The following is a 15,183-nucleotide window of genomic DNA, read 5'->3' as shown; positions in this document are numbered from 1 at the left end:
CACTCAAGATTTTGTAGAGTTATAATCAATTGTGCACTATTTGTGACTTTCTTCGATTGCCACATATTTCTAAACTTCACCACTATGTAAAATTTCATTAATTCTCACCCTATATAGCCCACAAACTTGTTTTAAAAAAAGATGGAACATTTTGAAGTGTAGACATCAATATCATCATTAAAGATTTTAAATTTTTTGTTTAACACCCTATTTTTAGATTGATCACGGTATCCTAAAAATTTCCTAAACCCAAGAACTAGTTTGTTGGGAGTCCGGATAAGCAATAAGGCATTGCAGCGACACTACTGGCCACTTTATAATTCTTAAGACCAATGACTAATTTGTTGGGGGTCCATACAACCAACATGATATTGCATCCCCTATACCTATTACATTTATAACAACCGACATGGTATTGTATTCCATAAACAAACATAGCATTTGAATGTAAAATGTGGAACCTTCCACATTTTCAACACTCGTGTGAGGGGACTCAGTGCATCTACTAAATCACTCGCCGTGGTTTAGAAATTTCACTTCTTATGAGATTTTCGCAGCGATAATCATTTTTTTAAATTCCGTTAAGAACGTTTATTTTGCTTTGCTTCATAATTGCGATTTATTTTGCTTAGTTTCATAATTGGGATTTAATGAGCTAATTTCAAACCCTTTAGACCTTAAAAATTGACTTAATTGACTGTGCGTGTGATGAATTGATTGGGCAGCCTCCGCCAACCTGGCAGAATAAAAGGACGACACCGCGGAAAAAACTAGAGAGCTCAAAAAGACAAAAGAAAGAGAAGAGACATGTTACTCGTGGCCTGGGTCTTAAGACAAGCACCCATTTTCACCGTGTCCCCATTTTCATCAATGATTCAATTCCTTCTCTCTCGATAATCACTAGAGCACTGCAATGTCGGTTCTCTGCGGCGCCGAGTGCGTCATGGTGTTGGGCTGCACGCGCTGGCTCTGGCGCCGCTGCACTTACGTCGGCTCCGACGACAGCGCCACCTGGCCCCTCGCCACCCCCGACGAGTTCGAGCCCGTCCCCCGCCTCTGCCGCTTGATCCTCGCCGTCTACGAGACCGATCTCCACAACCCTCAGCTCATCCCCAAGGGCGGCTACCGTCCCAACCCGGACGGCGTCGTCAAGCGCGTCACCTACGAGCAGACCTGCGGCCACGCGCCGCCCTACCTCATCTACGTCGACCGCGACCACCGCGACATCGTCCTCGCCATCCGGGGGCTCAATCTGGTGAAGGAGAGCGACTACCAGTTGCTGCTGGATAACAAGCTCGGAATGCAGATGTTCGACGGCGGCTACGTCCACCATGGCCTCTTGAAGTCCGCCATTTGGTTGCTTAACGAGGAAGGCGAGACTCTGAAGCGACTCTGGCTCGAGAATGGACCGGATTACAATATGGTCTTTGTTGGTCACTCTTTGGGGTCTGGTGTGGCCGCATTGCTGACTGTGATAGTAGTCAATCACAGGGACCGATTGGGTGGGATTCCCCGGAGTCAGATTCGCTGTTATGCTCTAGCTCCGGCGCGCTGTATGTCCTTGAATTTGGCTGTCAAGTACGCCGATGTTATACAATCAGTGGTCTTGCAGGTGATTTCTTTAATCTGTTGAATGTATCTGTTTGATTCTATGATTTTGGTTCTTACTTGTGAAATGGTTTTCCAAGGACGATTTCTTGCCGAGAACTGCAACTCCCTTGGAAGATATCTTCAAGTCAATCTTTTGGTTGGTTTTTTTTTTTTTATATATCTTTTACCTTATTAGACTAATTGCATTTGTAAATTAGTGGGGTAATTATTTGTCCCGGGTGCTTTGGGCAGCTTGCCGTGCTTGTTGTTTTTGGTGTGTTTGAGAGATACGTTCATACCGGAAGATAGAAAGCTGAGAGATCCCAGAAGACTTTATGCACCCGGTCGGATGTATCATATTGTAGAGCGCAAATTTTGCAGGTATTCCACCAAGAACCTCAGCTCTTATTAGTTAGTCTTAAAGATTATATTGTATTTCGAATTTCATGAATTCAAACATGCAAGTTGCCTTATTTGCATCTCTTGCGTATCGTAGCCTTTATAGTTTTGCAGTAACCCCTTCACATGTAAATTCTAACATTTCTATAGAAGCTTAAACCGAGTTAAGCAGCATATATCAATTTCAATTCTATATGAGTTCATTGATATGGATTTTAATCCTCTGTAGCTGCTGCAGCATGGCCTACATGCCTATAAATTAAGAAAGAGCTTTGTAATTTATGTACTTCCATAAAAAGTGATTACCACACTCTTTAGGTTCTACCTAGGAAATTGATGCTTGGTACTTTTTCATGACATAATGAATATGCAAGATCCTTATTTCCATTCACATTATATAAGCGCAATCTCTGGCAATAATATATACATATACGTATATAAAATGTTATACAAGCTTGCTGACTGCCATATTGTCAGGTGGGTAGGTATTGATATGAATATAGCAATAGACTAGTAGCAGGGTGGTTGGCTCGATCTTCTCTTCAAGTTACTTTCAGTTTCCACTCTACATTACTTGTAACTAGTGAGCTTCTTCAAAGTATCCATGGATATCCGATATTTTTGCAATATCAGTCCGATATTGGCGAAGTATCTGGGATACTTGCTTCTCCCTTCTAGCTGTGTTTGTGAGTAGAAAAGTGGTATATCAGCAGATAATTTAAACCTTGATAACCCCCCTATTTGAGATGGAGTGTTCCAGTTTCTTGTACTGCCTTGTTGTGTAAGAGGCATAAGTTTTGGAGGAAAGAGGAGGAGGAATGATGCTGGGAAGATGTGATCTATTGGCAATCTTGTGGGTGGGATGGATGGAACAAAATAGGATGATCTTTTAGGGAGCTAGGGGTGAGGAGGTAGCTCACTTGTGGAACAGAGTTTGATATTTGGCTTTACTTTAGGTGTTAGTTTCTTCAGAGTTTACATGTAGTTCATTTCAGGTTATCTTATTTGATCCGAATGCTGCTGTGCTTTTGTTTACTCACTTCTCCATTACATTTATCAATTTGATAATTAATCTGTTTTTAGTGTATATCAGGTTATTAGAGACTTCAGAGTAGCCATGCCCCCACAACAGTGTTGTGAATTCCGTATTTTAATTAGAAGCAAATTATCATTTAAAACTATAACCTCATCATTCTTTTGGTGTCCTATACAAAATAAGAATGCCAGGATAGTTGAGCAATTCATGTTTCATAGTACTATGATCTGTCATGGTGCTGTAAACAGTTTTGGATGTCAAAGATATTACCATTGCAAACTTTCTCTGCTTTAGCACCCTGTTTAGGAGTATGTCTTTCTGGTGGATACATCTTCAAGCCAGGCTATGGTCTATAATTGTGAAGAACTTTTGGGTATATGATATAGAAAGAGAAAAAAAAGAATCATTATAAAGCTCAGCTAAGAAACTGGGCCTTTTGTGCCTTACTTTGGCATTGAATATAATCTTCATACTATTGGTGTTCAAAGCTTCGAATTTTTAACAACAGTAAAGGGCTTTTGCAGTTATCTGTGTCTGTTGACCAGTTGACGTTGTATAAAGTCTTACTTTCTGAGATGACATCAGTGGTATGTTGTAATTAAATTTCTTCTGTTCATCCCATCTGTCTAAGTGTCTCATTTCTTGATTTTATAGATGTGGGAGGTATCCTCCAGAGGTCAGAACTGCCATTCCTGTTGATGGAAGATTTGAACATATTGTCTTGTCATGTCATGCTACATCAGATCATGGAATTATCTGGATAGAAAGGGAAGCAGAGAAGGCTGTAGAAGTAAGTCGAACATAACTTTCATCATTGCACAAGTACATAGATTACCATGAATTATGATATGCATAGTCATTATTGATCATGAAGGAAGATTGGATATGAAGTTCATAATGTTCTATATTCTAATGATATTCGCTGTTTCTCATCCTTCTATTTAAACCGCAAAATGCAACATATTGTCTCTGATCTCCTGCTGGGACTTGACATATATACATGGTTAGCTGTCTTGATATATCCAGGAAAAAAAAATTCTCTTGGAGAGTAAAATCATTTCATAAGGGTCCTAATATTCATATTTTTTTATTGTATGGAGTAAGCCATGTGGCAGATACTTGTGACTTGGCTCTTAAGATTGTCTTGTGATTAAGAGAACTGTAGCATAACTACTGATTGTTCAATTTCGTCTGGGCATTGGCAGTGTTAGATCAGTAGAAAACTTCAGGGGACAAGAGGAGAAAACTAAAAGAAAAGGGTAGAAAATAGCTGTAATAACCTGACAGGCCTTAGGCATCACACCCAGGGTTAGATTGCATAAAATAAAGTGGGTTTGAAGCAAAAGCTTCAATTGTATACAATCAGATGAAGATTCAATGTTCATTATCTGTCATAGTTAGAAAAATGTAATTATAGTGAACTAAACCCTTGGAAAAACCCTAGCATACTAAAGTGTTGAAATAGCTGTAATAAACATAAGTGCTAAAATAACTCTAGTGTACATAACATGAAAGCATAAGGTTACAAAATAGTAGCAGGGGTTACTTTGTTGAGATGATAAAAGCATAAGATCTCAATGCTAACATCATCTAGAGAATACCAAATATGAGTTGTCTAGAATGAGCATTGTGGAACAAAAAATAAATAAGTAAAGGAAGATTAGGGATCATGTTAGTTTGAGCAGGAAAGAGCATTGTGGAACGCTTTTGTTCTCTTTACTTGGTTTAAGCGTAAATAGAGGTACAAGATCACAAGGAAAGAAACACTCTCAATCTTGTCTAACTGACATTTCATTTTCCTTTTTTTGTTGGTCCATTACTAGGCAAAGCCATGGCCCAAAGAAAAAGCTTTAGCTTTCCTTTTCTTTTCCGTTCACTTTTTTCTTCCTCTGAGACATCCTGAAACTTGTCTGCATTCCAATTCACTGTGAATTGATTCTACTGTCAGGAATGTCTTTAATTACTGTACTGTTTTTCTTACTGGTTACTTCAAGCTTCGTAAGGATCTAACCATGATGTGTATTCTTCCTTCTTGTACTGGAAGACATGATAAGCTTCTCCAGTTGATAAAATTGTGGTTCTAGTTATCCTGCATCCCATTGTCCTTAGCACACTAGCCTATAGGAATCATGATTTAGAGTAAAAATGTTTTATTTTGCCTGATTGCTACTGGATTATTTAATTAGCGGTATTCTGCTTAACGGTTCTTGACGATTATGGAATTAATTTTCAGAGAATGAGGGAAATGAGCTCTGAGACCATAACAACTGCTCCAAAAGTACAAAAACTAGAGAGGCTGCAGACGTTTGAAAAGGAACACAAAGATGCGTTGGAAAGAGCTGTCAGTTTAAATGTGCCTTATGCTGTAACAGCCTCTGAGGAAGCCTCCGAGGATCAAAAACCGGAGGAGGCTCCGCAGAGTGAGACTGAAGATGTGTCAGAGACAAAGTCAAAGTCCACTAGTGGAAGGACAAACTGGGATCATGTGGTTCAAAAGCTATTTAAGAAAACTGAGTCTGGAGATATACAGCTAAATAGAGAATCAAATGCCCTCAACTAGCAACATCTTTATTTCAGTTTCGATTTGGCTTCACTTTGAGGTTAGGTTTTGTGAATATCTCATTCTTATTTCTTTCTACTGGTTTGAGTATGTTAGAGTTTGTACATTTTGTCCTATAGATTTTGTCAGAGACAACCTCAGGTCTATTATCCATGAGGATATTACGAATACATAGAATACTCAGATTCAATGCTCATATAAAGCCTTAAATTATTTGCTGGTCTTGTAGTTTTGTCTAAGCCTTTTACATAATACAATGATGTAATAGGCCAATAGCGTACAAGGGAGCTTGTCTAGGCTGTTTTTTAAGCAAGGACCCGCAGTGTACTTCAGTGATATAGAAGGAACTTGAAACAACGCTGTTCTTTTCATTTTTGTTGAAATCCTTATTTACTAGTTAATCCTGTTTCTAACTGTTTGGGATCCCTAAATTTTCTTGCAACAAATCGAAAGTGATATCTTGAAACAATGCTGTTCTTTTCATTTTTGTTGAAATGCTTATTTACTAAATCCTGTTTCCAACTGTTTGTGATCCTTAAATTTTCTTGCAACAAATCAAAAAGAGTTTTTTAAGCAAGGACCCGCAGTGTACTTCAGTGATATAGAAGAAACTTGAAACAATGCTGTTCTTTTCATTTTGGTTGAAATGCTTATTTACTAATTAATCCTGTTTCTAACTGTTTGGGATCCCTAAATTTTCTTGCAACAAATCGAAAAGATTTGGTTAGGAAAAATTTTGTTTTATGTTAAGCTCGTTGGAGTTTCACATTCGTCCTTGTAATTAAAAACTTAAATTTGACAGTGATGTTTCAGCACCTAATGAACGTTTGCAATTAAAAGACAATGAATGTTTGCAATGAGAAGACAATTGCAGACATCATGACGCAATTTTTAGAAATCAAAGTTAGCTCTGGATTCAGATTTTTCAGTTACAAAGGGATTGATATTTTTTCAGTAATCAAGATGACTTACAAGTCTCAATGACCTACAATTGTCCTAGATTGCAGACTGAAGTGTGTAGGTTATGACCAAGGTTAAGAATATCGGACGTGAGATATATCGGCACTCCAATTAAGGAAACATCTTTCCTTGAAAAAAGAAAATACCAAAACATATTCACATTTGTAGATATTTTAAACCATTGGTAACTTCTGACCCATATTAGTAACCACTAGAAATCCTAACAAACTGGAATTAGCTTTGTGCACCTGGTGACCAATGAATTGCTGAGTAAGCAAGCACCTAGCTATGAGATACGGCATCTATGTTTAGATGCCACCACCACAATACCAGGGTCGAATCCCTCTAGCATTATGTACGTGCAAAGTAATGAGAAAAATGGTATTAATGCAAAAGATTATAAAATGGTATTAATGCAAAAGATTATAAAATGGTATTATAAACTATGCCATTATAAAATGGTATTATAAACTTGAGTTATAAAATGGTATTATAAAATGGTATTATAAACTATGCCAAAGTCTGACCACAAAGTAATGAGAAAAATGGTATTAATGCAAAAGATGCTTTAAAAAGTTTGGCATAGTTTATAATCTTTAAAAAGTTGCTCAACTTAAGTTAATTAGCGAAAGATGTTTGGTAAAATTTAATAATTACATCATTAAGTTGCTGTTTATAAAAGTTAGTAAAAAAACAGCTTTTATAAGCTATAGCTGCTTTTTAAGCTATTCAAAATTAGAACCAAGACATAATAAACGATAGCAAATGCTATAACTATTATGCCTTGTTCAAATTTCTAAACCAAGATTATGTCGTGTTTTGCTCATGTGCGACTGAGGTAATTAGTGTTGGACAGGCCGACAGGGTGCCAAACTTTGTGTCCAAAAGCATTGTAAGAGGCTAATCATGGAAACCGAGACTTCAAGTTTAAGCATTGCTGTTTTAATTAGTTAGAATTTGGATGCCCCCATATACATGACCTAACTAACTTAATGACATGCTACTTAACCATGATAAGCCAAAAAGCTCTGATTAAAGGGTTTTACTTACTAATGCAAATCAAAGTTGGCCTCCAGTCCTCGTGGTTGGTTAACGGCTTTAATAAGAAATACTCTGAAAACGGGTGCCTAACAACCTCTTCAGTTTGGAGGGCCATAGCTTTATGAGAAGCAGTGAAATAAAGCAACGGTTTACTCACTTGTTCAACGGTTTCACGATGCATGGAGCACTGACTGATTACTGATAAATCGACCGGATAAGTTAACTGTTCAAATTTACAGCTCTACTTTCTTATGGAGGAAGTTTGTCATGACGGATCCAAGGTCGACTGGTTCTGCAATCCGGATAGTTTATTCGCATATCATTCTCGTAAGTTATAACAATCACCTTGACGAGTACTTAGCTCTGCTTACACATTAAAATGCATATGGTACAGGTGGGCAAAACTCGAGCTTCAAGCTTGACATTTAGATTATGAGAAATACTAGAAGGAACTAAAATGCCAAAATTAATAGTTCAGAAGGGACGAAGCAAATAACCATTTAATAGACTGAGTATATATATACCCATCTATTAGACAGAAGAATACCATCTTTTGTTTAACCATCAATGCGATTAATCTCACAAAACAAAATTAAAAAAAGTATACTGTTGATTAATCTCACTCTTGCATTCCTTGGCAAATAAGTTCGTCCAATCTTACATGTTCTAAATTTCTTGGATTCTTCCCCCCAAATCAATTGCCTTGTGATCCCGGATTTGTATTTATTTTTGCTATCAATTCAAATAACGTGACTAACAGTCAGAAGAAATTATTGAAACAACCATCAACATATCGAAGCATAGCAACCAAAGAAGGTATACCAAGCAATTGAAATTTTGTAGCATTTACGAAATAAAGACGCTTGGTTTAGTAATTGTTAACTAAACTGCAAAACCATAAACTTTGGTTTTGAATTAGCAATCAACAATCGATCCGTATGACTTAATTAAATCTACCAATTAATGTGCAACTGCATGTTGTTTCATCTCAAAAGGAGCAAGTTGTATTGACAGTGAATCATGCAACTAAAATAGTAGTGTTGCATCATATATTTAACATGGGGTGAATTAGCTTCATTCACCCATATTATATCAAGTCACACAACCGCAACAAAAATTTGTATGTAGTAGTATGAAGACTGATATACCATGTCAAGACTGACTTGGAAACCGAATGACTGAGTGGCACAGAAAAACTGCTGAAATGAATGATATTACTTTAGAAAGCCCAAACCTAAATGTATATATATGCCATACGAAGACAGGGACACCCTTAAAGTACTCGAACAAGTTCTTTCATGGTGATATTAAGCATGCTTGCAGTAAGTTATGAATTCTAGTCAGTTCAATCTTACAATGACAATTTCTGAGTAACAACCAAGAAACATACTTACCCAAGTAAAACTCTCGTGATGTGAAGCGACGCCAAAACGTTTGGACTTGTATATGCAATTAGTTAAACGAAGCGCTTAGAGGGGATTTGAAGGAACTTATACTTGAGAGCTAGGGTTTGACAATTATATGCATGAGAGGGAGGTTTAATCAGAATGTTTGGTACCTGAGAGGGAGACTAATCATATCCAAATTAATTAAGCATGCAAAATATATATTATGGAGCACGCACTTTGGTGATGTTGCAACCACAAGAAATTGCACTCAAGCCATGTACCAACCACTATATATACTCTCAATACTTTGATGAATTCATCCATAGCTGATCCAGAGCTATTTTAATTATTAAACATGGAGAAGGCACTCACCAAGTCTAGTCTTAAGGTCGTGCTACTAGCTATAGCCCATTCTTAAGTGCTTAGTTTCTTCGTCTTTTAAGTTTCTATGCATGCTCATTGATCAGTAGTATAGTTCACGATATTCTGATTCTGTTTTTCTTGTTTCCTATGTTGAAGTCTGTGAAGAGTACTAGTCCTTCACACTCTGCTGTGAGTTCATGGAGCTCAAATTCTGGAGGAATGGTGAGATCAGACAATATTCCACCTCGATCAAGATTATTATCCATGAAAACATGCATTATTAATTATTGTTACTAATGACGGTTTAGCTAAGATGCAGCTCTACATCGATCATTTGATGATCTCAAACTCGACCTCTATCAAACGAAAAATGATTGGTTTTTACGTGTATGGAGCAATTTTAATTTCTTTGAACACCACATTTTTGATTCATGCATGTCCGATTTCCTTTTTTTTCATTTCTGTAATAGGTCATCAAGCAATTCTTCCCGCATAAGTGACGAAACTGTGATGAGTCTGGAATTAGGAGGAATGGGAGGAATGGTAGACTGCTAAATTAGGAAACAAGCGTTGTATCTTAAGGAGTTTGAAGTCAATTAACCAACTTGTACATAGAAACTAGCTAGTTTCATATTCTTGCTCTTACAGTAACAATTAACAAAGAGTGGATGGGAGAATCTAATCATTGATTCTTTTTCTTTCATTTCCCTTTCCCTTTTTGTTTAATTTGGTCAAAACTCACCACCCATCTTTTCTAAAAGAAGTACCTTTCTTTGCAAGTATATACTGATTCATTTAGAACGTATTGAGCAAAATATATTATCATCCAGTGGCACCTTTCTACTTCATAAGGTTAACTAAAGCAACTACACGTGTTTGTTTATCTTTTTTTTGTTTAAACAAAAGTTGCTTTCTTTAATTATGATGTTTATTTGGTAAACCTTTCATAATCATCATATTAGCGAAATGCTATCATCTATGGTTAAGATTTATCTATTTATGATCACATCCTTGTTGGGTTATTAAGGAGTAATGCGCGCCACTTCCTAATTATCATCAATAAATTACTTTTTGCTACTTGGAAGAAAATCGATATTTTCCCTCTCAGTGACCATAAAAAGGATGAAAGCATAAATGTATGGTATTAAAGTATGGTCTTTTCCCTCTTAGCATATTGCTTATGATCATTTACGGTTATCATATATACGTACGTACAACTTGATTTTGTTTTGCCTAGATGGGGGCTCTTTCTATATATTATCCTTTCACACATCAATTATGTGAAGAACAAAACACATTCGATCTTGTTATATACAATTTAGATATATAGTTATAATTTCACTAAATCTCTCTCGGATTCTTCCATTATTTACTATATATTTGGAGTCTAATTTATAGTCTTTTAGGCCTTTCTTATTGCATGCCTGGTACATCATTGCCATTGATGGCATATTTATCTTTGTGCACGTACAGCCAAGAGATGAACTGAAAGAACGGGGATATGACAAAGACTACTACTATAAGGTTGATAGTCGTGTATATGTACGTATTTTGGTACCCTATAAGTTATGTCACGCACCACTATATATATATATATATATATATATATATATATATATATATATATATATGTTTATGTATGTGGTTATCTAACTTTGTATCTAACGTACGTTAAACTAGGCTTCTTATCAGAGCAAGTCTCCTACAAGAGAAAGTACCAAGCCTCAAGAAGTTAAACTTCACACTCAACAAAGGGCAACCAAAAGGGCAATGTTCAACTACATGGTGATCGAGTGATTAGTTTACCTATATTAATTTCTCAGGATATTACTTTCTTTGATCTATATAAATGACTACATTCTGGATGCAGGTTGCAGCAAAGTTGGGTATCTTGGAGCAGCGGAGAAAGCAAGAAGAGATGTTGCATAAGGTAGGAATGCGTAGCGTATAAAAAACTTTTATACTCCATCTGAAAATTAATTATACTCAAGAGATGGATCTGATCGATGGATTCATTAATGCTGTAGATGATAGAAGAGGAAGAGATTCGCTTACTGAGAAAGGAGATGATTCCAAGGGCTCAACTCATGCCGTTTTTCGATAGACCTTTTATTCCTCAAAGGTAACGAACAAACTTTTGGTTTTGTTTTAGCTAGGGTAGTTCGATCGTTTCTATGGAAAGATCTAATTAGCTCCCCATATGGTATTGTTATGCTGTGTGGCAGATCAAGCAGGCCTTTGACAATTCCTAAAGAACCAAGCTTCCGCATGATGAGCAGCAAGAGCTTCACTGCTTGTAGATCTGGTACCCCAATCTACAGTTTCCAACACACTACTCAAGCCCCCATCAAGTAATAAACTAGAGCTATCGCCATCACCATCGCCATCACCATCACCACCAATAGATTGATTCCCCTATAGAGTGAACTACTCTCTGATGCTGCGAGCTTCATGCTTGTTCTACTAAAATTCTAGTTCCAATTTTCTTCCTGCTTGTCGATCTATTTTTTTTTTTTTTAGATCCTTTTCTTACCTAGATATAAAAGGATAGCAGCCGTAATTTAGTTGACCCTGAGGAGAATTGCTAGTAATTCTCCACAGTGAAGAATAAAGTGAAGGTATTTCTTTGTCTGAAGTGCAAATCCATGTAATTCTCCGACTTACATCCAAAGCTCTTATTGATTTTTAAGAAGTGCATCCTGCCATTAATTTTGAAGAATCAGTTTGCTAGGGTTAATTAATTTCGAAGAATCAGTTTTCTTTTCCTGTCAAACAATTTAATTAGCTCATTTGGTGGTTGTACGTACTTATCTGTACTATTTTTCTTTTTTTTTAAGGAAAAATGCCCAAATACGTTAATTTTAGAGAGATTAGTCCACTTTCCCCCACATTCATATATTTCTCCCTTTTACACATATGATAAGTGATTTAGTTCCTTAATACCCAATTAAGCTATTTTTTTATTTTTTGGACTATTTTGCTCTCTCCCCGAGAGAGAGAGAGAGAGAGAGAGAGAGAGAGAGAGAGAGAGAGAGAGAGAGAGAGAGAGAGAGAGAGAGAGAGAGAGAGAGAGAGAGAGAGTGGGGTCACCAGAGAGTTTGCCGGAACTTCGCCAGAGGTCGCAAAATGCTCACCGGTCCTCGGAGGTCATCGAAGGTCCATGGGGAGGTCATTGGAGATATCATAAAATTTTTAAGAGGTTTATTGACTCACAACAGAAGTTTTATTGAGGACCAATAATAAGTGAAAAATGAATATTTTCTTGATTTTGAAAGTTTTAGGAGGTTTACTGACCCCAATAAAAGTTTTATTGATGGTCAATAATCAATGAAAAATGAAGTCAATAATCAATAAACTTTTATTGACCCCAATAATAAAAACTTATTGGGTTAATAAAAGATTATTGACACAAGTAAAAGCTCAATAATTACTAACTTGTGTTTTATCTTCAGTGAAATGATTCTTTGTTTTATTGAGGGTCAAATAAACACATATATACACAAACAAATCTTGTATAAATGAAATCAATAAGAGCTCGATTCAAAAAGAAGGATTCTTGGTACAAATGAAAGAAGATTGAAACTTGACTAGAGTCTAGAATCTCAACGTACAGTAGTATCACTTAAACTTAATCCAGCAAACAATGTTGGAAAATTTGGTCGATAGATACTACTTCTTTCTCCAGATTTCACCTCCTGCAAGATCTCAAAAATACAATATATTAATAACAAATAATAATCATAATATTATTGTCATAATAGATTAAAATAATAAGAATTATAGGACTTATCTCTTGCATTTGTAGACTTCCAAAGGACACATCGTTCGAAAAGAGTTTAAGGTTGAGGCGTGTAAACATTGCCCTTAAGAGTAGATTTCGCCCCTTGGAGACAATGTCTCAGTGTAGCAAGTTAGTGGCGTCCTACCCTCCAGGGTACAACAACCGTTAATCCTTGTAAGCATACACTCGCAAACTTGGATCTTAGAAATGCTTGATTTTTTCCTTTGACATTATGGAAGAGCAAGAACAAAGCACACTCTAGAATATGTATGAACTCACTAGAGAAATGGCTAGGAGAGAACTATAGAAGATAATGAATTTCATTTTGTGTGTGAGAGCAAGAAGTGACAGGTATATATAGTAGATGAAAATACTTAGAGATATGATGCAAATTTAATAAGATAATTATTGGAATATTGTAACTCCCGTAACCTTAATATGCTCTAATATTATGGCCATAATGAATTAGTAATGTTTTAGAATAAATGTATAGTAAATAATTTTTCAATGAGTTGGGAGTTGCACAAAGTATTTTGAAATACACAGTCAAAATTTCCAACAAACAATACCCAAGTTTCCACCACTAATGAAAACAACTATCAACTACCGTTTCAAGCGTATCTTTTTCATTCAGGCATTTTTACAGACACCTGGCGTGCAATGTTTAAGCCACACTCGAACGGTAACACAAAGTCAAAAGTGAACTCAATAACGAAAATTCATAAATCAATTAACCAAGAAGTAACCCAAGAGCATTCAAATCCAACAAATGATACAAGGGAGTAGATAAATAGGTAGCACTGTGCATTTGTTAGTATGAGGACCATTAGCTAGCTATATTAATTAGTTCAGATCGATCGAGCTTGATGAAACAACAAGAAAAAGATTTAATGGGCTTAAATCCAAACTGGAAAAAAGTCTCGCCTACCCACTGCTCTAAATCCAAAGTAGAAAACCCAATTTACAGTTCCTGTTGTTATAGCTGCCATAAGTTATGATCAGACAGATGGATAGAACATCAAGAACTAGGTATTGTAACAAAACTCGAAGAGGATTTTCTCCGGTGAATTGCCTGCCGAAGCCGATGGCATTCTGTCTGTTAATTTCTCTAGTTGGAGCTCAAATATTGTCTTCTATCTTTGGAGCCTAGTCGTCGTCTTCTCCATCTTCAACATAGAAGCCAATATCACCGTCGTTGCCAAAGTCGTCGTCATCGTGGTGAACAGAGACGGAGAAAAGAGAGAGAGACACGATATGAGAGAGAGAGCTTGTAACTCCTCAAATTGCACCTCACCAGCTCGATCACGTTACACTGCGAGTCTCTAAAATATAAACTGAGGCTCGACTTACACTCTAGAAACCCGCAAGACATGTTTTTAAGTAAACATTTGTAAGTCACGTAGCGGAAAGGTTAAAACATTTTTCCAGTGAATTTTTTTTAAAATCATTTATTGAACTTGTTCATTTAAAGAGATTTCGATTCACAAGTACGGTAAACAAAACTTAGCACATTTTTTATGTAAGACAAACGAAGAACTATCAATTTTTGGAATAATGATTTTCAAGAAATAGATTTCAAGACCAAACTCAAAACCTAATTTCCGTTACGATAATTCATCGAGATCCGCACACCTAGCTCTGTCCGCTATAGTCCCGTCACCAATGCACAGTACTTGTGTCCATACTGTTGTAAGGGGAAGCTTTCATTCTCGCTAGTTAATAGGGGCTTCATTGGCTAGGTTTGAAAACTTATTTAATTTACTAGCCAGTATGAAAATGTACTTAAACACATTTTACTAAATGAATGACAAGCTTTAACATATTTTCGACTCCAAAACTAATGCATGAAACTCAAATAAGTACTGTATGGCTTTATACCTGATGGCCGGTCCAGTAGACCCACTGGACGACCTTACCTGTGTTGTAAGAAATATGGGACGGAATTCCTGTAAAATAAAAACACATAATAATATGATAATATCTTGGGAAATAAGAATAATGATATAGATGAGAAAATAAAATAAAGTAAGAAAATAATATAATATATAGGAAAACTTATATAGTC

General features: G+C 36.3%; 2 protein-coding genes across 5 annotated transcripts; both read left to right on the top strand.

Moving 5' to 3' along the window:
• Nucleotides 1-781: 781 nt before the first annotated feature.
• LOC112194791 lies at nucleotides 782-5,956 on the top strand. The gene is made up of 5 exons (XM_024335020.2): nucleotides 782-1,612; nucleotides 1,689-1,747; nucleotides 1,843-1,971; nucleotides 3,680-3,815; nucleotides 5,259-5,956. Exons 1-5 carry the CDS (start codon nucleotides 914-916, stop codon nucleotides 5,583-5,585), a joined length of 1,350 nt encoding a protein of 449 aa, XP_024190788.1. The 5' UTR covers nucleotides 782-913; the 3' UTR covers nucleotides 5,586-5,956.
• Nucleotides 5,957-9,270: 3,314 nt separating this feature from the next.
• On the top strand, nucleotides 9,271-11,860 carry LOC112193377 (protein TPX2). Of its 4 annotated transcripts, none has more exons than XM_024333507.2 (7): nucleotides 9,271-9,362; nucleotides 9,494-9,559; nucleotides 10,811-10,861; nucleotides 11,018-11,122; nucleotides 11,208-11,267; nucleotides 11,365-11,459; nucleotides 11,563-11,860. In XM_024333507.2, the coding sequence occupies exons 1-7, from the start codon at nucleotides 9,330-9,332 to the stop codon at nucleotides 11,690-11,692; spliced, it is 540 nt and encodes a 179-aa protein (XP_024189275.1). In that variant the 5' UTR covers nucleotides 9,271-9,329; the 3' UTR covers nucleotides 11,693-11,860. The 4 variants fall into 4 exon arrangements, with proteins under 4 accessions (XP_024189275.1, XP_024189272.1, XP_024189276.1 ...); XM_024333504.2 differs by having other exon boundaries at nucleotides 9,272-9,362; nucleotides 10,811-10,879; XM_024333508.2 differs by having other exon boundaries at nucleotides 9,315-9,362; nucleotides 9,503-9,559.
• The last annotated feature ends 3,323 nt before the right edge of the window (nucleotides 11,861-15,183 follow it).

This window comes from Rosa chinensis, chromosome 3 (assembly GCF_002994745.2).
Source record: "Rosa chinensis cultivar Old Blush chromosome 3, RchiOBHm-V2, whole genome shotgun sequence".
Classification (NCBI taxonomy): domain Eukaryota; kingdom Viridiplantae; phylum Streptophyta; class Magnoliopsida; order Rosales; family Rosaceae; genus Rosa; species Rosa chinensis.
This window is presented reverse-complemented; position numbering and strand designations above follow the sequence as displayed.

What these genes read in the sequence shown, in the direction of transcription:
- LOC112193377 (XM_024333504.2), top strand. Translation starts at nt 9,330, where the DNA reads ATGGAGAAGGCACTCACCAAGTCTAGTCTTAAG. An exon ending in GGGCAATGTTCAACTACATG is followed by an intron (nt 11,123 to 11,207) that starts GTGATCGAGTGA and finishes TTCTGGATGCAG; the next exon opens with GTTGCAGCAAAGTTGGGTAT. An exon ending in AGACCTTTTATTCCTCAAAG is followed by an intron (nt 11,460 to 11,562) that starts GTAACGAACAAA and finishes GCTGTGTGGCAG; the next exon opens with ATCAAGCAGGCCTTTGACAA.
- LOC112194791 (XM_024335020.2), top strand. Translation starts at nt 914, where the DNA reads ATGTCGGTTCTCTGCGGCGCCGAGTGCGTCATGGTGTTGGGCTGCACG. An exon ending in ATCTTCAAGTCAATCTTTTG is followed by an intron (nt 1,748 to 1,842) that starts GTTGGTTTTTTT and finishes TGCTTTGGGCAG; the next exon opens with CTTGCCGTGCTTGTTGTTTT. An exon ending in AAGCAGAGAAGGCTGTAGAA is followed by an intron (nt 3,816 to 5,258) that starts GTAAGTCGAACA and finishes ATTAATTTTCAG; the next exon opens with AGAATGAGGGAAATGAGCTC.